The sequence below is a fragment of the Strix aluco genome, chromosome 8 (genome assembly GCF_031877795.1).
Source record: "Strix aluco isolate bStrAlu1 chromosome 8, bStrAlu1.hap1, whole genome shotgun sequence".
Lineage (NCBI taxonomy): Eukaryota > Metazoa > Chordata > Aves > Strigiformes > Strigidae > Strix > Strix aluco.
Window position 1 is genome coordinate 4,441,326 of NC_133938.1, and position 21,083 is coordinate 4,462,408.

General features: G+C 44.0%; 3 protein-coding genes across 5 annotated transcripts in view; 2 read left to right on the top strand and 1 right to left on the bottom strand.

The window, feature by feature from the left end:
- LOC141926794 (cytochrome P450 2J2-like) overlaps positions 1-4,965 on the top strand; it is a 131,884-nt gene extending 126,919 nt beyond the window's left edge. Inside the window, 6 exon segments of the mRNA XM_074833192.1 lie at positions 334-475; positions 634-821; positions 1,736-1,874; positions 2,337-2,386; positions 2,388-2,467; positions 4,839-4,965. Of these exon segments, the coding sequence (XP_074689293.1) occupies positions 334-475; positions 634-821; positions 1,736-1,874; positions 2,337-2,386; positions 2,388-2,467; positions 4,839-4,965 (726 nt within the window).
- Position 4,966: 1 nt separating this feature from the next.
- On the top strand, positions 4,967-10,780 carry CYP2J2 (cytochrome P450 family 2 subfamily J member 2). 3 transcript variants are annotated; one of them, XM_074831886.1, is made up of 10 exons: positions 4,967-5,039; positions 5,408-5,714; positions 6,226-6,388; positions 6,539-6,688; positions 7,185-7,345; positions 7,781-7,957; positions 8,219-8,354; positions 8,575-8,762; positions 9,224-9,362; positions 10,093-10,780. In XM_074831886.1, exons 2-10 carry the CDS (start codon positions 5,526-5,528, stop codon positions 10,470-10,472), a joined length of 1,683 nt encoding a protein of 560 aa, XP_074687987.1. In that variant the 5' UTR covers positions 4,967-5,039; positions 5,408-5,525; the 3' UTR covers positions 10,473-10,780. The 3 variants fall into 3 exon arrangements, with proteins under 3 accessions (XP_074687987.1, XP_074687989.1, XP_074687988.1); XM_074831888.1 differs by having other exon boundaries at positions 10,109-10,446; XM_074831887.1 differs by lacking the exon at positions 4,967-5,039 and adding an exon at positions 5,057-5,183.
- Positions 10,781-13,935: 3,155 nt separating this feature from the next.
- HOOK1 (hook microtubule tethering protein 1) overlaps positions 13,936-21,083 on the bottom strand; it is a 28,823-nt gene continuing 21,675 nt past the window's right edge. Inside the window, exons 18-22 of the mRNA XM_074831889.1 lie at positions 20,476-20,558; positions 19,985-20,085; positions 19,515-19,616; positions 18,335-18,403; positions 13,936-17,583 (exon numbers count right to left, since the gene is read on the bottom strand). Of these exons, the coding sequence (XP_074687990.1) occupies positions 17,425-17,583; positions 18,335-18,403; positions 19,515-19,616; positions 19,985-20,085; positions 20,476-20,558 (514 nt within the window). The 3' untranslated portion in view covers positions 13,936-17,424. The remainder of the gene's footprint in view (positions 17,584-18,334; positions 18,404-19,514; positions 19,617-19,984; positions 20,086-20,475; positions 20,559-21,083) is intronic.

The window sequence follows — 21,083 nt, forward strand, 5'->3', positions numbered from 1 at the left end:
ATTTTTCATTCTGTCACATGGCATAGCAGGACTCTCAGGGAATGTGTTCACATTTCTATGAAAGCTCACAGGCCTGTGTTTGCTATTGTGAAACTTCACATTTAAAAATGTTACCGACATTCAAGAGTCACTCTACAGCAAACAGGGTGTCTTTCAAAGCAGGCCATAGGGCTTGAAATTCAACAGAAGTAAGGGGTAGAAATTTCCAAGTCTGGGGGTGGTGGATAATAAACTAGCAGCAGGACTTCAGTTACGTACAGGTGGGTTTGGATTGGGTTTTTGAAAGTGTTCCCTCCTTAATAAGATTTTTCATTGCCATGGTTTTTCCCCAAGTTTAAGGGTGACACCAACTCATATTTCCACAAGGAAAACCTGCTGTGCTCCACTCTGGACCTCTGCTTAACCGGGACTGAAACAACAGCAACCGTCATTCACTGGGCTCTGCTCTACATGGTCGCGTACCCCCACATTCAGGGTAGGGCCACTGACGGGTCCTTTGCTTAGCCCAAAACCAGATAAGTGAAACTCAGAAAACAGAATTATTTCCAGCTCTACCACATGTTGGACATGCCTGTGCCCCAGGTTTATTGGGACCCGTGTGAACACACATATTTTATTTTTTACTTTCCTTAGAGAAAGTGCAGCTCAAAATCAACAGGGTGATCGGTCAGTCCCGCCAGCCCATGATGGCTGACAAGGAGAACATGCCATACACCAGCGCAGTGCTGAGCGAGGTCCTGCGGATGGGCAACGTTGTGCCACTGGGAGTGCCCAGGATGTCCACCAGCAACACCACCCTGGCTGGCTTCCACCTGCCCAAAGTACATGGAGACCACCAGCCTTTCCCTCATCCCACCAGAGCAGGGTCTTTGTGGCCCAAGTTCTGAATCTCACCTGTAGGGGAACCAACCAGCAGGATCTTATGGAGATATCACAATTATATAGAAAATACAAGCCTTCCTGACAGACGCTGTAGGGCTGTTACGGGTCTCACCTCCTTATGGAGGAGAATTGTGAGACCCTATAGTGCTGGAGTTAATTTTCAATTTTAAAAGCTTTATTCCTTAAATTTTATAAAAGATATCCTCCACACATTATGGGAATTGTGAGCCAAGAAACACAGGAAAGCAAACAGTTTGTTTGTTAATTCCACAGAGTATTAAAAATCATCTATTAAAAGCAGCACTTGATAAAAGCCAGGTAATAGGTATTGGTGTGTACACACTGTTCTGCAATTATGAAAGCAAATATGAGATTTAGATATAACTAGTCTTTTCCTTGTATATGACTGGTTGCGTCAAGGAAAAATAAAAATAAAAAATCTGGGCATTTTGCTTCACACTGATTAGAATATTCTTCTTTTTCTGATGAAGGATGTGAAGATAAATCAGATCAGGTTTTCAAAAAAAGCACAATAAAGCGGATTGATTGAAAATTATTTGGTTAAATTGCTTCAAATTCCTATGGGAACACAGTGTTACCAACTTGAAGTTGGTTTATATTAACAACACCAGTGACAGCAGCACAAGGTATGGCTCAACACTGTGGTGATATATAGAGGCACACAGAAGTGAACAATCCTGTAGGCTTTCACCCTCATTTAATTACAGGAAAAAACATTTTGCTCTAAAAAAATATATAGTTTACATTATGCGTGGAGCTAATAATAAACAAGTCTAACAACATGTCGGCTCTTCTCCATCGTGGAATGGCCCATTTTCTCCACCTCTTGCAGGGTACCACCCTGATGACCAGCCTGACTTCGATAATGTTTGACAAAAATGCGTGGGAGACTCCAGACACCTTTAATCCTGAACATTTCCTGGAAAACGGCCAGTACAGGAGGCGGGAGGCTTTTCTGCCCTTCTCTGCAGGTATGATGATGGATGGGGAGATGGTTTTCCTTTTTGTAGGTTTGTTTTTTTTTTTTTTTTTCCCAAGACACCCCCTCCAGACTAGGGGGTACTGCTCCTTGTCCAGCTTTCAGACCATCCCCACAGTGAAAATCCCAGTAACAGTTAATACTGACTGCTCGGAGCACGAGGGAAATCAATTTGTTATCACAGGATGAAAAAACAACCCTTTTTGCTCTTGTGCAAGCTGTGCAAAAGGGTTTTTTTTGCCGAGTTTCCCCTCTATCCAAACAGCCGTTGCAGTTTGCTCAGCAGCAAACTTCTGGGGAAGGTTTCTGCAAAATGTGTGGGTGAACATTGCCACCTAACCTTTCGAGGAAGAAAAGCTCCCGCAGCCTGTGCAAGGCTGTGCATGTGAGAGGAGCCTGAGAGGTGGTGGAAGCTCACTCGGGACTCGGTGGGTTATTTTTGTTCCTTTTCCAGGCAAGTGGGCTTGTTCCGGGGAACAGCTTGGCAGGACCGAGCTCTTCATCCTTCTTCACCGCCCTCTTGCAGAACTTCACCTTCCGGGCACCGGCGGCTGCTGCACTAACCTTCACCCTCACACTCAGCGTGTGGCCACCCCATGCCCCCCCCCGTTTCAGCCCTCCACAAGCCAGAAAGCGTCCCTTTTCCCATCCCCCCCATAGATTTTGGGCTGAAATGGTGTGCCACGGATGTCTAGCGCCCACCAAAATGCAGGTGGCAGTGGGAAGGGCAGGAGGCCCACATCCTGCACACTGCAATGAGAACAACCCTTGCCGCTCTTCCCTTCACTTCCTGCCTTCTCCCCTCTATCAGTTTGACAAAATGCATGAATTTAAAAGCCTTATTACTTAATTTCCACCATTAGCAACTCCCAGGAAGGTGTCTGCCAGCTGCAAAACCATTAGGTCCACATTGGCTCTTCCGTAGGCGATACATCCACCACCCAGAGACCATTTAGCAACCCCTAACTCCCAACACTGCAGCACCCCGTATGGTCATGGGCTGCATTTTCTGAGGTGTCTCTGGTCAGTGGGGGCAACTGGCCTCAGACATACAAGCTCTGGATTCATGCCTCAGCACCAATTTGGACTTCCAAGTGGCCACAGCCAATCCTGAGACTCAGGTGGGCTTGGGCTCAGTGTGATGGGTGCTCCCTGCACCACCACATTGCAGCTTTGTGATGGAAATATCTAAGTAGAGATCTCTGCAGTAGAAGCATGCATTTTTTTAATCTCATAATTATATGGAAATTTTAATTAGGAGGCTACAGGGTTGTAGAATCAGCTTCTACCAAAGGCCAGCCCTAGCAGAATGGCACAAGGAGCTGTGCTTCCAGCAGGTCTTGAATGGCTGTAAAAATACAGTATTGCAAAGGTATGAGCAGGAAAGATGCAAATACAAAACGGGGGAAAAAAAAAAAAAGTTGAAAAAAACCTAATTGCATTGGGTTACTCAGGAGCAGTTTAACTGAAGCCCAACAGAACGAGAAGCAGCTGAGTGTGTTGGAAGGGTTGTGCCCGCGGCGGCTTGCTGCTGGCCATCAGGAAGGAAATGTCGGCGCGGAGGCTTTGCGGTGGGAAGTCACGAACTCACCACTTCCCCTCTGTTTCTGGCAAAGATTTGTGGCCATGTATGACAGGCATGTCTGTGGCATGGGGCCGAGGAGGTGGGTTGGGGACATCACCCTCTGTGACGGAGACACTGCTTTTGCCCATACAGGGGTCTCTTTAGAAAAAAATTGATTAAATATGCAACTTATAGATAATTCTTCCATTTATGTGACCAAGCATTAATGCTTAGAAATGCTCTCCTGTGTGCTTTTGTTTGAAATATAGTCACAGCAAAGATTGGGGTTTTTCCTCTCTTTTTTTTCTTCCCACCTTTCAAAAGTGACTTCCATGGGCACCCACATAGGATACTGAATAGTTAACAGGAAAAGAGGATTAAATCAAGTTTCATTTCCACTGGCTTTAGCCTCCATCTCTGGCAATAACTGCCTTTGCTGCATTACAAAGCAATCACTGTGCAGTGGCAGATTTATGCCACATGGGAGAGTCCTTTGCACATCACATCCCTGCCACGCTGGGCACACAGGGATTTTGTCAATGAGCTGTCCTAACCGATCACTTTAATCCTATTGCATTTTTAATTAATGTTTCACAGTTACAGGCTCCCATGTTTGTTTGGTTTTTTTTTTTTAATTTCTAAAAGAGAAAACATAAAAGATCTGTAGACTTTTTTTTCACCTATGAAGTTTTCAAAGCCATTCAGGACTAGGCACTGGTTCCTCTCAATTTTTTTATTCGTTCTGGAGTAGGTCTGACCTCTGGTATGTGGCTACAACTTGTATTATTTGCACTTACTTAGCAAATAAATGTTGATCTCTTCCCTCTTCCATTTCAAACTTGCCTTTCTGTGTTATTTTTAGGATTTCCTTCTCTATTCATGGAGAGAATAAATGATTGAAGTCTTCTTTTTCTTCTTTTTTTTTTCTTTTAAATCAGTTGGGGTAAAAAAACCCCTCATTTTTAAATGTAATAATCCCATACCATAAAGGCAGGAGGCATGAATTTGTTTATTTTTTGAGAAAACATCTCATGTGAGTGAAGGGGAACACGTGCATCTCCACAGAGTCATGCCTAAGTGTGCTTAAAAGCCAAAGGTGAAAAGACAGATTCTCCTCAATAAGGTCCACAATAAAAATACCACCAAAGGCAGAGCTGGGTATCTGCTTTGGCTTTCCAGCACCTGCCTCAGTTTTGTCGGGGTTTGGGCACAGCTTCAGCACGGACTGGGGGCTCAAAGGGCAAAGCATGTTGGAAGGGATGGCTGGTGGGTTCAGGGCAGGGACAACCTCACGGCCAGAGCAGGTTGCTCTGCTTGCACTTGTCCATCAGAGATCAGAAAAGTACGGTGCTTAGAAACCGCTGCAGATCCTGGATGGTTGTTTCCTTCCAGCCCACATCACCCTGACGGAACAAAACCTCCATTCATGAGTCATGGTTTGTGCAACCTTATCACGGATGTCCCTGCTGACCTGGGGCTCAGCCTGGGACTCTTTGTACCAGTGAACGAGCTTCTGTAAACGAGAAAGCGCAAGGCGCTCGGAGCGGCTGGACCCTCCCTGGCACTGTGAAGCTGACACCAGGACGCAGAACGGTGAGGGCACCACGGGGAGGAGAGAGCAGGGCTCACGCTGAGCCATGGGCTCATGGGAATGGCACAGTGAGGCTGCCGGAAGGTTTTAATCCTGGGCCCCCAAAGCTTGTTTCTGTCCTTTAGACAAGGATGTGGATCACTGGGGTATTGTAAAACACTGGTGGGAGGCAGGAGGGGAAAGGGAAAGCTGGGGTGTTTTGGTTTGGGTTTGGGTTTGGGGTTTTTTAATGAGATCAAGAAGGGGTTTAATCGAGAAGAGGTTTAATCAAACAGTCCTTACTGAAACCTGGGAAAGCAGGAGTCCAAACGCAGCCACCCAGACAGGTCAGCAGAACCCGTTCCATGCTGTTTTGTGTTTGTGCCCACAGCTACACCAGCACATTGCCCATCTCCCCCCTGTCGCTGGGGGTTTTGGTGGTGCCCCGTGAGCTCAACCTGCCCTGACCTGCTGCGAGACACGTCCCTGTGGACCCCCACCATCCACCCATGCTGCGCTTCCTCTGGGAGAGCATCTCCTTCCAGATGCTCCTTGTCTTCCTCGTTGTTTTTCTGCTCGTCGCTGACTACATGAAGAACAGAAAGCCTAAGAATTATCCTCCCAGCCCCTTCTCCCTCCCCTTCGTGGGGCACATCCATCTGATGAACTTCAGAGACCCCCAACTGGTGATGCAGAAGGTATGGGGGTGGTGGGCACCACGGGGAAAGGGACTGAGAGGGATTGCGGCTACACAACGTTGTAGCTCAGGGAAGGGGTTAACCCAAACATGGATGAAGTTTGCCCAGGTATGAGGAGGGAGACAAGTGTGGAGTGATTCTTTGGGCAAAGGGCACAAGAAGATACCCAGGGTGCAGTCACAGCAGCAGGAGCCCCGTAGGTCTGACTGTGGACTGGATGGGTGTTTGGGAAGGGAGTGAAACAAAAGCTGAAAAAATACAGGACTGCAAAATCAAACCTGGAGAGTTTTACTTGATTTATGGCCAATTAACACAAATTCCTAATCAGTGATTCGGCAAAAGAGGAAAGAAAAACGATAGTACACAGTCAAGCAGGCACTTGTGCAAACACCCTGTCTCCCCTCTTGACTTCCCGCATTTTCATCTGCACTCCCTGCCATGGCTGTCCCTGTCCCGGCAGACACGTTCATTGCAAATGAAACCCCTTCTATTTATTTCACCTTTCTCCCAGCTTAATGAAAAATACGGGGACGTCTTCAGCACGCGGGTGGGCAGCACATGGTTTGTGTTTGTAAATGGGCTGCAGATGGTTAAGGAAGTTCTTGTAAACCAAGGGGAAAACTTCATGGATCGTCCTGACATTCCTATCGACAGGGAGATCTTCAGCACCATGGGTGAGTTATCCATCAGGACACATATCTCAGCTGTAAAGTCAAAGCACTGACCCTGCAGAGGTCTGAGACAGCTGAAAATAAGATAGACCTGAAGCTTTCTCCCCTCAGTGGAGGGATCTGCCTTGGCTCATGGTGGGGTGTTTCTGCCAGGACTGGTCTCCTCCAACGGGCACTTGTGGAAGCAGCAGAGGAGGTTCACCTTGACCACCCTTCGAAACTTCGGCTTGGGGAAGAGGAGGCTGGAGGACCGCATCCAGGAGGAGAGCCGATACCTCGTGGATGTGTTTGGAGATGAGCAGGGTGAGTGCCACAGCCCTCATAAACTGTGCTGAAGGCAGGAACCAGTATGGCCCATTAGAATTTCACCCATGATTCACTGCATGCTGAAAAATAACTCTCTTTGCAAGTGATGCTAGCATCCTGCCAGCATCCTCGCTCCCTTTTACAGGTGTTTTTTCCCTCAAACTTACATGTGAATGCAGCTAGGTAACACCCAAAGCATTATTCATAGTCCACCTTCAGCCTACTGCTTTCTTGGACATCTCCGGAAAATCCCATGTGCATGTAAACACCAATGGTTCCAATGAATTCCAGTGACATCTGCTCTTCTGCAGACCTTGATTTCCAAAGTACACAAACATCTCTGTAATCTGATCGAACTGGAACCGTTGGGAGGACACAGGAGAGTGACATTCATTTAACCTGTATTTGTTGAATATTTTATCTCTGACAGCTGTGTGTTCTCCTTTTCTGTGAAGGCTGGAAGAGAACTGATCGTTCCCTTTTCCTTCTCCAGGGAATCCTTTCAACCCTCACTTTAAAATCAGTAATGCTGTTTCAAACATCATCTGCTCCATCATCTTTGGCAATCGGTTTGAATACCATGATGAGGACTTTCAAAAATTTCTGCAGCTGTTAGACGAGACTGTTGCTCTCCATGGGACCATCACGGGCCAGGTACAGCCCTCTTGCTACCAACATGGACAGTGTGCAGTTTCACAGGGCCATAGTTTCTTCTCTGGAGTCAACCTCATAACTTGTAGCAGTTTTATTACCAAAATTCGTTGTCATTCCCTATTCCTTTGCACAGGATAGATTCGCCTATAATTTCTTTCTGCTGTATTTTCAAGCTGTGCAATTCTCATGTTGCTCTTTCTCAACCAACATCACCTTTCTGCCCTCTGACTGCCAACCTGCCTTCTGTAACGCCAGGCAATGCACAAATCACTCTGTAATAGGAGTATCAATCCCTTATAATGCTGTTCTGGAGCTGAGCTATTTCCACCAACTCCAGCAATTTAGTAAGTGTGGCATTGCAGGCCTCTCAAGTTTTGATAACAGAAGGTTTTTTTCAGTCCTTTATTCAATTTGCTTCTCCTTTTGTGTCCAAAGCTGTTCAACTCTTTCCCAACTATATTAAAATTCTTTCCTGGAGCCCACCAAACCATTTTTAAAAACTGGAAGTTGATGAAAAGTTTTGTGAAAGAGAAGATTGACAAACACAAGGAGGACTGGAAGCCCTCGGAGAGCCGGGACTTCGTTGACAGCTACCTGCAGGAGATAGCCAAGGTCAGCAATGTGGAGCAAACCCTTCTGCAGCGGGGCTTAGAAATCAGGAGGGACGAGAAACAAGCCCAAATTCTCCTTCTGAGCTGCCTGTGTGGCCATTTATGAGTTTAGGATGGGCATCAGGCTCAAGGCACCCATTAGCAGGATGGAGGTGCAGGGGGCCAGCAGATTCTGCCAAAATCCTTGGGGTTGACTTGGGCTAAGCCTGGTGTCAGGGCAGCCCTTGCCGTTTGTGCGGCCCTAACACACCTTTTTGTGAAGGATAATGGCAGTGGCATCTTCCGGGAGGAAAACCTCGTGGCATGCACACTCGACCTGCTGTTTGCTGGGACTGAGACCACTTCCACAACCATCCGCTGGGCTCTGCTGTATATGGCCCTATATCCGGAAATTCAAGGTACAATTAGCCAAAGGGCAGTGTTTTTCCTTGCTTTCAGCCCTCTCTTTTTTGAGAGAAAAATTGGGAATCCCCCTGCACTCACACCGAAGAGATGCAAACAGTGACACATGTCCCAGGTCAGTCCTTGGGGGACCCTCACAGCAACCACAGTGCATTGTTTCAAGGCTTTTTTTTTTTTTTTTTTTAACCTTGGCTGACTCCTGCTCTTTCCCACCAGCCCGCGTACAAGCCGAGATCGATGAGGTCATTGGGCAGACACGACAGCCAGCCCTGGAGGACAGGAGAAAGATGCCCTACACCAACGCCGTGATCCACGAAGTGCAGAGGAAAGGCAACATCATCCCTTTCAACGTGCCAAGAATGTCAGTGAAGGACACGGTCGTGGGTGGCTTCTACATACCAAAGGTAACGCCAACTCCTGAGTGCTGAGACTTTAGCAAGAGGCTCCCAGTTCCCCAGGCGCGATTCACCAGGCTGGGTCCCTCCTGTGCAGACAGGAAGGGCAGAGCCACAGCGTCTCTGCCCTGTCCAGAGTTCACTCCTGGCAAACACGTGTTTTCTCCGTCACGATGAAAGGTGCAGAGCACTGCGGGGTGACACACCCTCTGCGCACACCATTGAGGCACAGGTCCCATCTCACACAGCTTTTACAGGAACTTTGGCCCAAGATTACAGCAGATAAAAATGATGCTGATGAGGGAAAAATATGTGTATATAATCATTGCACCTGCAGAAAAGTAGGAAAAACTGGCCATGCGCAGAGTTTGACTATGGAAGTTCTTCATGGAGAAGAGACTGGATAAAAAGGCCACTCCTGCTGTCAGTGACAGAGAAAATGAAACTTATTTTTCTTTTTCTCCTCTTAGGGCACTACTTTGCTTACAAATTTAACCTCTGTGATGTTTGACAAGAATGAGTGGGAAACCCCTGACACTTTTAACCCTGGGCATTTTCTGAAGGATGGTCAGTTCTGGAAAAGGGAGTATTTCATGCCATTTTCTATAGGTAAGATTTGCTGGATTTTGGTGCTTCCGTGCTGAGGCACTGGGATGGGGCTTCCACCTGCACAGTGGAGACAGAGGAAAATAGCAATGGAAAGGGCAGATGTTGGCTGCTCCCTGGGAGATGCCACTGAAACAGTCCTCCTGTGGCCACTCCAAAGCACCACAGCCATGCTTAGCCCCTTCTTGTCTCTCCTCACATGCACAGAAGAGAGGTTGGGATCAATGAAAGATCATAAGGATGTCAGAGACCCCAGAAACACCTTCATCGAGGCAAGAGCATTGCTCTGTGCTCCTGCTCCCTCACGGCTTTCGCTAAGGGCTTCACTGTTGCCACCACAGGGAACCCCAACCAACAGCTTCCCCTTGCTTTTAGCATCCCCATTTCCCATACCAGCATCACACATCTTCTCTGGTAGCTGCCTTTGGTGTAGCTCAAACAAACTACCTTTCCCAGTACGGACACGTCCAGACTGTGTGTATCAGCACAGCTTGCCCAAGTAGGGCAGGATACAACATGTGTGCGTATGGTTACACACGTGCCCTCGCAAAGTCATGCAACTGGGGGGGCAGCCAATGCTCTAACGCCAATGCCGTTACTGGGGAGCTGTTTGGGCTGCAAAACTCATCCTGGGAAAGAGGTAACGCAGCTGAACCGTGGTCCTGAGGGAAGGTAGAGGCTTTTTTGGCAGTGAAAGCAGCTGGGCAGCCAGCACAGGCTGAGGATGCCACAGGTGGCTGTCTCCACAGGGAAGCGTGCCTGCCTGGGCGAGGCGCTGGCCCGCTCCGAGCTCTTCCTCTTCTTCACGGCTCTGCTCCAGAAATTCACCTTCCAGGCACCCCCAGACACCACACTCAGCCTCAAGTCCAAGCTGGGCATCACGATGGCCCCGCAGCCCTACAAGATCTGCGCCGTGCCTCGGTAGGGAAGCCTTGGCCACCATCTTCTCAAGGAAAATCCTTTGGCAATGATGCTGCAAACAAGTCCTCAGAGGTTCCCCTGGGCAGTGGCAATAACCACCCCAGGGAGAGGCTGGGTGGTTTGTTTGTTTCTTTTAAAACAATTGTAAAATCATTTCTTGTACAAGGAGACTTTGCACTCTGTATCACATGAGAAAGGTGATCAGCCTGGGCACTTTTAGGCTTGCCCTACAGCACTGTAAATGAATGAGGGGCTTGGGGCTTTTCTAACTTTATGATGGATGGCCATCCTTCACAGTGGCAAGAGAATGGGCAACACTTTAGAAATTGCGGTGTTCGGGCTACGTACTGTAGAAAAGCAGTACCAGCCCTTGTTTTATAACATTAATGCAGGTATTAATTACCAACAATTTTTGATTTTGTTATCCTTGACATGTAATCCATAAAAAAAAGTCACTCTGTAACATCTCTCTCTCATGCATCAATAAATTCTTACTGAAACATTTTTGTCACGGTGTTCTGCAGAGTGAAGACCAATGGAGGTGATTTCCAGTACTGGCTGTAGCCTTCAGCCATGCCCCATGTTTGGGGGGCAAAGGCAGCCACACAGCACCCGACCCATGTCGCTGCAGCACTGCTCTCTGGTAGCAGAGAGGTTGGTGCTGTAACAAAGGCAGTTCCTCTAGAACTGATGAAAATAAATGACCCTGACAACACAAGTAAACTAGCAGGGAAACTATCAAAGCCTGTGGCTGGGTCCTGTGCCACAGCAATTAAGTGCTCGCCCCTCTGACAGATCTCTCTGTAAAACTTCTGTACTTGTAGCTAAAGAAGTCATGGGTCCTGGCTCTTAGAATATTCTAAATCCTCCCTGTTTACCTGCTCAGCATCACTGAGTGGCTGCTGTACCCAGAGGAGGCAGAGGGGTGAGCTCCAGCAACAGAAGATGCAGGGTTAAGTCTGCTGCACTCCACAGTCTAATGACTAGAAGGCTCCCTTGGAAAATACCAGCAACAAATTACTATTATTTTAAACTATCACATGCAAGGTGAAACAGTTGGGATTGACAAGTGATGGGTAACACCAGTAAATGCATCAACCCAGTACCAGCTGCACCGTGGGACCCTGGCAAGGCCCCCAGGCACAGGGAGCTGCAGCTCCCAGGGGGAGCAGGACTGGGGTGCCTGGCAGGCAGGTATGGGCACAACACTGCACCCATAGCATGCGCCTCCCACTCCTGCTCACTTCCCAAGGAAGCAAGGAGAAAGCAATCTTTTCCTGTTCATTTTCAATTTTTCCTGGAGTACTTTTTGTGTGTTCCTAGAGGAAGCAAATTTTTCCCAGTGTCTCTTCCAAGAATTAAGTCATCTCCTGAAGGAATTAAATGCATCTTTCTCCACACAAGTATTAATGCCCAGGTGGGATTTAAATCCTTTTATTTTAACCTGATTTTCTTCTCCTCCAAGCACAGAGGGGAGTAAGCATGGAAGGCTGGGCTGGCCCTGCAGACCAGCCCACAAAAGGGCAGAAACACCCTGTGGCCCCACAGCTGCGCACCAGGGCCAAGAACAGCCATACAACACAAATCAAACTTTACAGCAGGTGAACGTGGCTTCTGGCAAGGCTCCTTCCAGCACAGGGCTTGGTGGTTCTACCCCCTCCTCTGATTTTCTGTGCCAGGCACAGCTGGGTAGAAACAAGAGGTTGGACTAAGATGCTGTTTCTGGCACTTAAGGCTCTTGTTCCACAGATCCATAAGGTGGGGATGTAACAACACATGGTGGGAACCTAACCAACCTATTTATAAAATGCAGACTTGACCACATTCTCACTAGAAGTAGGATGAGGTATCTCCATGCCCAGCTCACCACCCCTCCTCTCCCCATGCCAGCTGCCCTTCTGACCTGCTCCTGGCAAGGGGCTCCCACATCTTCCCTTCACAGTTGAAACAAGGAAGTTCATGTGACTTTCTAGACCTTATGTTCTTCCTTTTCCTTCCTTGGGAGAAGCAGAAGGGGAAGGCTGGAAGTGGGCCGCGTGCCTGGAATCAACTGGGAACAGGAGAAGGGAGCAGTGAAGAGTTTGTTGTGTGCAACACTATTCCCAAAGCACTTCCAGTTTGCAGGTGTCATCTGACTCCCTTTTTTTCCACTCCTTGGCTCAGATTCCTGTTTCCTTTCCCAGGCTGCTGCTATATCCAAGTTTCCCCCCTGTTCTCCCTGGGTCTCCGCTGGGTTAGTTGTACTCTGAGCAAGAGGGCACATTTCACAGGAGCGTTTTGCACGAGGCCTCCTTGGATATTTCGCCCCCTCCACTGAAAGCATCTCTCACACACAGCTGAGCTCACCTCCTGCCTTTGTGCTCAGGGCTGTATTCCCGCACCTCTCTTCCAGTGACACCACTCGCCTAAACATACCAACCTTCTGCTGCAGTGCTCGGCTCTTAAGGAGCCGCCAGAAAAGCCATAAGCAAAGAGGGTCCCAGGCCCAGGCTCCACACTGGCAGTCTGCATTTGATCGTAGCTTCTCATGGCCCAGCACACCTGGGAACAGAGCCCCCCTGCACACACCACCCCTCGCTCGCTCCTCCCACGCTCAGGAAGGCAGCAGCGGCTGCCGGTGCATGTCCTGTGACAGCTCACAGACGGGCTGAAAACATCCTGCAGCTTGGCTCAGGCTTCCTGCGCAGCCCAGAGCCTCTTCCCTTCCCTTCTCCCTCAAACACACACCTGTGGTTTTTGTTCTTCAGCATCTGGAAACACTTTTACATCCAGCCTCAGAAAGAAGGAAAAATGGTTCTTCCATATCTGGCCGTTCACCTCACTCTCAGTGAAGGGCCCTTCCACGCTGAGGTATCACACAGCTCCCCATCCTCACAGGGGTAGCAGCCCAAGGCAATAAAAACTACTTACCAATGGTGGGAGAGCCAGGCCAAAAATTATGGTTCAGAAAAAGGGAAAACCTGTGGTAAAAACAGGTCTGAAACAGGGCACCTGATGGAAACTCATGATGCCTCCTCCCAGCTGATCTTCACCCTGGAGGGCTGAACAGCTGCCTGCTCTCATTCCCGACCTCACTTCTGGGTCGAGGTTAGTGCTCAGGGAACAAGAAAACTGTCAGCAAGACCAAGAACTGGATGAATAACCTGCAAAGCAGACTGAAGAGGGCAGTCAGTTTTCTTTTCCAAATAATAACAAGCACAGTGATGTGCACCTGTCCTCTGCGTCCTCTTAGGTGGGGCTGAGGAGAGTGGGCAGAGGTCCTAAGTTATTTCAGTAGTCGTAAGCATTACTGAAGCCACTCGACAGCTCATTTGCGGTGGGTTTTAGTCTTTCCAAATCACCAGGTCCCTTGCCCAGCTCCCAGAGGACTGCCAGCAGACTGAGTAGAGGTAACCACCTTTGGGTGGGAGCAGAACTGTAAGCAAAAATGAACTGAAAAGAGGAGGGGAAGGTAACACAACTCTGATCTGTGGTCGTCACAGCAACACATACATACACTCATTATACAGACACGTTAGACATCCTGTAACATGACATTTTAGATGGTGTAATTATATCAACGTGCCGACCCAGCTCACATGTTGCCCAGAAATATGGATACTTACATCAGCTAGGGACCATTAAATACACTGCTTGGAATAAAGACACCAAAGAATTAATTTTAAAAATCTTTATGTGAATATAAAAGAACTCTTTCCAAAGAAAAATAAAACCAAAAGTTTAAAAATTAGTGCAATTTTTCAAGTTCTATGCAACACAGTGTTTACATTTGTTTTAAACAGAAGATGTAGACACCGACACACTGAAAACCTTAACTGTAGCTTGACTAGAGAGGGAAGGGAAAAAAGCAAAAAAGTTAAGAAAGCTACTTTACTAGACATTACCAACTCTTAAACAATTCTTTTCATTTCCTAATTCCTAAACCATTTATGGCTACCTAAATAAAACATCAGTATTGCTTATATTACTTATTTCCAAGTAAGTACATATTGTAGAAAATAGAATACCCATATATATATATTTAATGAACAAAAAAATCAGTTAGGTGAAAATTTATTTTCAGTGAATGTTTCTTAATCCACTATAATACAGTTGTTGCAAAAGAATCTTCTCAAAACTGCTGCCTGATCCACCTCGAGTAAAAGAACCTACTAGTCAAAAATTTGTATTATTGCTACAAAACACTTCTCTTCCATAGCGGTTATTCTTAATCTTATATAAAAAATATTAACAAATGATATGTCAATTAGAACATATTTTTGTTTCTTTGGATCTATATTACCCGTTTTACTGAAAACTGGCTAAAGTTACTGATCATGCTGATTAACTTCAGCAATATTCAGTGATTTCATCTCGTAACTGGAATCTGTTCCTAACTGTGCTGTCTGGGCATGATACGAATTCATTTTGCAGCAGAGACAAGTAGCCTCTTTCTTCATCCTGCCTCAGCAGTGGTGCACATTGCATCAAAGAACATTGCACTGACATTGTTCTGCTACTATGTGTTGCATACAACTCAGCCATAACACAGCAACACTATTAGCAGCTTTTTTTCTTTGACATGAATGAAGTTAACATTAAAGTGATATTTATTCTAATGATCCTTTCTGCACAGCCAGATGAGCTGAAACGAATGCAACACCATGGCTTATAATCAAATATTTATTTCTACTGATCAGTTCCTCATTCACAGGATGTAACCCAGGTTTAACCAATTATAAAACAGCCACTCTTAAACAGGTTCTCAATCCCAAAGAAACGCTTAAGTTATATTCACAGGCTTAACTTTTAACAGTTTGGAAAATAAGTAACATTTCATCTAATACCTGAAAACCTGATTCATTTTTGGCAACCCCAACAAGACTATTGGGGATGACCTTGCCCTGCAAAAGGCTGATCCCTGTCTGTAGTTCCATAATTAAATTGTTCTATCACTAGTTGGAAGACAAACTTCCAGATAAATGATAGGGAGGTTCTTGGTCATTTTTGGTCCCAGGGTCTGCAGTTTTGAGAAGTGTACATCAAAGACATTTGCTCCAAGTTTTTCACTATTCAGCACCTGATATGACTACTGACACAGCTCTACTACTGTGAGAAGCACAACAAATGCATCAAGCCCACTACTAACTAATGAGTATCTGAAACACGTCCATGAAAGTTTCCATGCTGTAAAAACAAGGGTTAAGAGACCCATTCAACACCATCAGTGACAGTTTCACATTTCACTAGAACACACCAAAGTACCAGGCTTTAGAAATGTAAGCAACTTGCTAAGACTTAGTTTCCTGCTCTGCTGCTCACCACCATCTCCCACACCACTAGCAGATTAAACAAGCAATTGTATCTTAAAAATACAAACCCCAATAATATCACTGCAGCAATAAAAGACATCAAAACCCAAGAGGTAGTCCAAAGCAGCATAGAGTCCTGAAGAACACAACCTGACAGACAAAACTGTCCAACGGCAGTTTGTCTGGCATATTCTCTGCTCATACCACATTTAGCATGAGACTGGCTTTTAAATACCTTGTGTAGACAGAAGTTTCGAAAGAGGAAATCTCTGTTCAATGCCTAAATGTATAGCACTGTAAAACTATCACCACAACTAAGGAGCAACGCTGAGTATTAAAAATGAATGCTTCCCTTTTCTCTAGCATTGCATGCAATGCCCAGTAAGAATTTAAGATGCTGGGGAAGGAAGAAATCAAAGAACAAGCCATACTGAGGGGCATGCAAAATGGAAGACTACTCGAATTTCACAATTCAAATGTTAAATTCTGCAAAGCTGAACCCCGCTCTCACATCAAAGATGGCTTTAATGATGAAGGCAGACACATGCTTTCATTCACGCATGTGGCTGAGTTTTATATTGGATCACGGACTGGCACAGCACCCTCAAAAACTTAGTTTAAGTGTAGTCATTTTATTTTAATGGCTGCTGTAATTTTATTTTATTTAACTATGGGTATAATGAATTTGTTCTAGACAGTTTGCAAAGAACAATGGGCATTACCAAGTTTCCTAAAAATACAGTTCACAACAAAAATAAGACATTGGGTAAATAAAGTGATACAAATTTTGTGAAAGATAGCAACTTCCTACACACAAATTCCAGGTATCAATCCCCATTTCCATCTTCTTTGATCTAGATACTGCAAAACTATTATAGTTTATGTACTTTTTCTCACTGCCAACAATCTTTGCTGCCAACAACTAGCAAAGCTATCTTTCATTCATCTGCCTAGCACAGTTACTTCAGAATAACTGAAGTGAAACTACACTTAAAAAAAGAGAAAAATTAATGTCTATGCATAGGGTTGTATGAATAGCTGGAAATAAATAGGGTTCCTTCCCACCTAATCCCCTTCCTGCAAATAAATGCAGTGTACCAATACGCCAGACTTTTAAAACATAGCCCAGACTTTTGAATTATTATAATAGGGTTTTTTTTAAGACAGAAAAAGACAGCTTATTTGGTTTTAGTGAATTCAACATCTTAAAGACAGGTTTTTCTTAATGTATATGCACACAATCTTTTATTTTTTAAATAAACTGAGTAATTCTACTTCTCACTTGCGATGACAAAACAAATCCTGTCTTCTGTTATATAACAAGTCAGCTGGTAGTACACCTTTTTTTCTTTTTCTGTAAGTGCAAGCATTTTCTTGCTTTTAAAATTGTATTTCATATTCTAAAAAAAGTATTTTTTAAAACATGGTACCAATCTTTTAAATTTTAGAAGAGCCCAGCAAAAATGCCCAATATTGCCAGTTTCCTGAAGTACATTTTTGCATAACATTTTCCCATTACAAAAGTCAACGTTCTAACCCAAACCCATTAAATAAAGTTTTAAATATATAGTGCCAATTTTTATATTTACAATATATTCTGAAGGCAAATATAAATCTTTTAAGTTGTGCTTGTAAATACATACTGCAGTTAGTAAATCTACTTCTACTTGGAAAACTATGTGCTACCTTCTAGACACACCACCGATCACCTTAACCACTTCTTGATAGGTTCTGATGTTGAATTCGCAGTTGCCCACCATTCTAACCTCCTCTTTCATAAAGTAGGTAAAGTGGAAGCTATAAAACACTTAAGGACACTTTAGCATCTAAGTTTTCCTCATGGTCCTTGGGGTCTAATCAGATGTTGCGCCTGGTACTTTAACAGTGAGATTTCTCCTGGTGTTGGTGACGTGACGTTGTTGAGCTAGGAATGAGCGTCCAGGACCGTCTCTGCAGGCCCCACTACTGCCAACCAGTCTTGCTTCCATACCCAGCTTCTGAAGAGTTAGGCTCTGCAAATAAGTTAAACAACATTTACATTCTAGCAATAACGGAAGACAAAAAATGGCCATCTTTCATACACAAGGCTTACTTAGTATGCACACAGAGTTTCTGTTACTCTATTTCTTATATACCCTCTTACTGCCATAAGAGATATGAACCAAGGCTGAAGAAAGTAAGATCCATTCACATTCATGTAGAATGTGCTAATTTTAGCTTACTGTACATTTGTTCCTTTATTAAGCCATTTAATTTCACTTTCCTTTTCTGATTTCCCATTCCAGGCTTTATGAAATTCCAAACATTGCTTCCTATGAAGATGAACAACTTTCTCCAGTCCTTTTCACAGCAATCAACATTCTAACCACCTTTGCAACACTGCTGCAGGATGAGAAGATAGCTCCAGCTCTCTTTCACAAATACTGTGCTAAAGACACCAAACATCTAAAGCAGGAGTCTGGAAACCTTTTAATCCATGGCCTCCCTTTGTCTCAAGTCCAAAAACTTCAACAACAAATGCTACTGAACATTCAGGAATTTTGCCTGCTAAATCTAGATGGAAGTCATTGCCTATGCCAAATTTTAAGTCTCCCGTACCAAAGCACAGAAGACAAGCAGAAAACACATAACAGAACAATTTTACAAAATAGTAGTTAAAATAGTTAAAAAGAAAAAAGCAGTGATGTAAGATTTAACTGTCACATTTAGCAAAACGTGTTTTCCCGATTGCTGAGATACCAAACAAATGAACTTCTGACCCACCTTGTTATACCATGCAGTTACAATTAGCTTTTCCTCATAATCATGTAACTTAGCAAGTTTGCATTCAGCCTGCAAGGGGACAGTAGAGAAAACAATCTCAGTTAAAACACAAAAATAATCTACATAAATTTACTGCAGTCCATTGAGTGAAATAAAACGCATGCAGTAGAAATGCTTAAATCTGCAAAATAATTAGAAGGCTTAGAAGTGCAAATAAGGATACTTCCATAAATAACTATGAGAGAAGTTATAGACTATCAGGAAGAGGCTGAACTTTACACAAGTTGCAGTTCAACTTAAAAACATTCTCTGAGGGTGTGTGTGGGAGAGAAATGCATGAAATGCTAGGGTGTATCAGAAAGTCTATAAATAATTTAGTGACTTTTTCACCTGAAAGTCAAATACAAGAATGTGCCTCTACATGGCTGAATATTCTTACCATGTTACTGAATTGGTATTATATGGTATACTTACCTTCTACATACACATAGAAGAAATCTGATGCAACAGCATTTATAAAGTCAGACCTTTCAGACTACTAACTCTTGCCGAGGACTTTTGCATTTGCTCAGGTAACTATTCTAACCAGTCCCACCAATACTGCTATAAAACTAAACACAGCATTTCCCAATTTTTTTTGGTACTCGGACTACCATTCACAATCCTTTTGGGATATCAGCCAAGCAGATTTTACTGAACTAACAGGTTTTATTCTTCTATATAGTTTCAAGAATTCCAGTATATGAAACCACTGATATCAGGGGTCTAGCAAATTAAACAAGTCACTACTCAAATAACTAGTCCCTCACACAAACTAAGTTACATTACTACTGAAAAAGGTCAGACTTTTCAGCTCTGTACAAGTTACCATAACACAACAAAACTATGTCTTATGAAGTATTTCACTTATAGCTTTCCAGAAGATTTAGAAAGAATCCAAATTAGTGTTTTGGTTGTACACTGAAAAACACTGTTGAAAAGAAAACTGCTCTGACAGCCTTATACTAGGATACAAGGTTAATTAAGCCAAACAAAATCTCTCGGTTTGACGGTCTGTGCAGTCTTTTACTGAATGCAACAGTGAAGGGTACTGATCATTAGGAAACAGTAACTTGAGCGTCTAATACCAGAGACAGCAGAAAATATTAGAAGTTAGTACTAAATATATGTAAATGTTTACCTCTAGCGCTTCAATTTTTTTGTCCTTCTCCGTTATCAGTTTTCTAAGCAACATAATTTCAGCTGATGCTGGATTTAGCTTGGGGTCTAAGGTTTTTATCACCTGTAGAAGGCAAGACAAAAGCATTACAAGTTAGGTTTGATTCTCGACAGCTCTACATCTCATTTGCTCACAGTAGAAATATGAAAACAGACTGAGCACTAGTCAGACAATTATGATGAAAACTAGGCTGTTACACTGTACAACAGAAGATATCAAAGGGTACAAATGAATCATTAATGTATCTCATGCTTTAGTCTAAACCCCATTCTCTCAAACACTTGGCTGACTGCAGTTGAGCAATTTGACTAAAAATGCAACACGTAGCTACTAACCGTAATGGGGGCAGCGGGCAGGCGGGGACACACACACTCAATCTGTTTAACAATTTATGAGGGAGGAATGTATATGTTCCGAAATATGCCACTCACATTTCTTGCTTTCTCCAGGTACATTTTATATCTTTCTTCCATTGCTTTCATATCGTCATCTTTTTTTCGCAAAGCTGCTTCTAGCTCTCCAATCTTCTGGGCTATTTACAGAAATCATCAACAAAAGACATTAGAAAAAAAAGACCCAGACATGATCTTTCAAGGCTTCTGTGTTCTCTTGATTTAACCATCCCGCAAATAAACTTTCTAGCTACTACGCATTTCCTAAGTTCTTATTTTTGTTTCAGTTGTACATAAGGTCCCACCTGACCCTGAATTCACATTTTGCAGAGTATTGTTCAACAAAACTAAGTCCACAGGAACCTCTCCCTGCCCACCACTGTAGGCAAAAAAAACCCCCCTTGTTTGAGGTTTAAAGCTAAGCCGTAGCACAAAGCCTTATCCAGACAAGTATCCCATAGCCCAGTTGCTACTGGAATAACTTCAGAAGAAACTTAACTCATTTAAAAACAAACCACAAAACAACTTACGGTTCTGACTAACATCAGGCTGGAGTTTTGCAAGATCAGCCTCTTTCTTCTGTAACTCATCATGAACTTCATTCAACTTTTCCCTAAAAATAAAAGGCTGGGCTAAGGATTAAGCTCACAAATAATTCCATGCACAGTTTTAACAGTTGAAAGCCAAAACATGATAGTGGAAGTGTTTTAACAACTATTTTAAACTCTGGCAATTCTTTTGAGTTTAAATAGAACTATTAGTATGTATTTTTGAAGAATCATAAGAGTTGTGACTTCTGAATTGAGTGTCATTTATCTAAAACTAGAAACAAAAAAGAAAATGAAAACAACACCCCTCCAGCATTTCCTTAACAGAAACTATACCTGCTGAAAGGATGAAGTTATTTCAGAAGAATGAAATACGTTTTGAAGCCAGTAAGAGTGATGGTTTTAGCAGTCTGTTGTAGAATCAGAACAGTTAAAACGGTGATGAAGAGACAGTTAAGTGGATACTAGTATTATAAGATTATCGTGATCAGAGTAGTCAAAACTAGAATGTTAATACTCAACTCACTACACGCATGATTCTCAAATCAGTGGCTCAGAAAAACAAGACATCCCGACAAAGACTTAGGCAG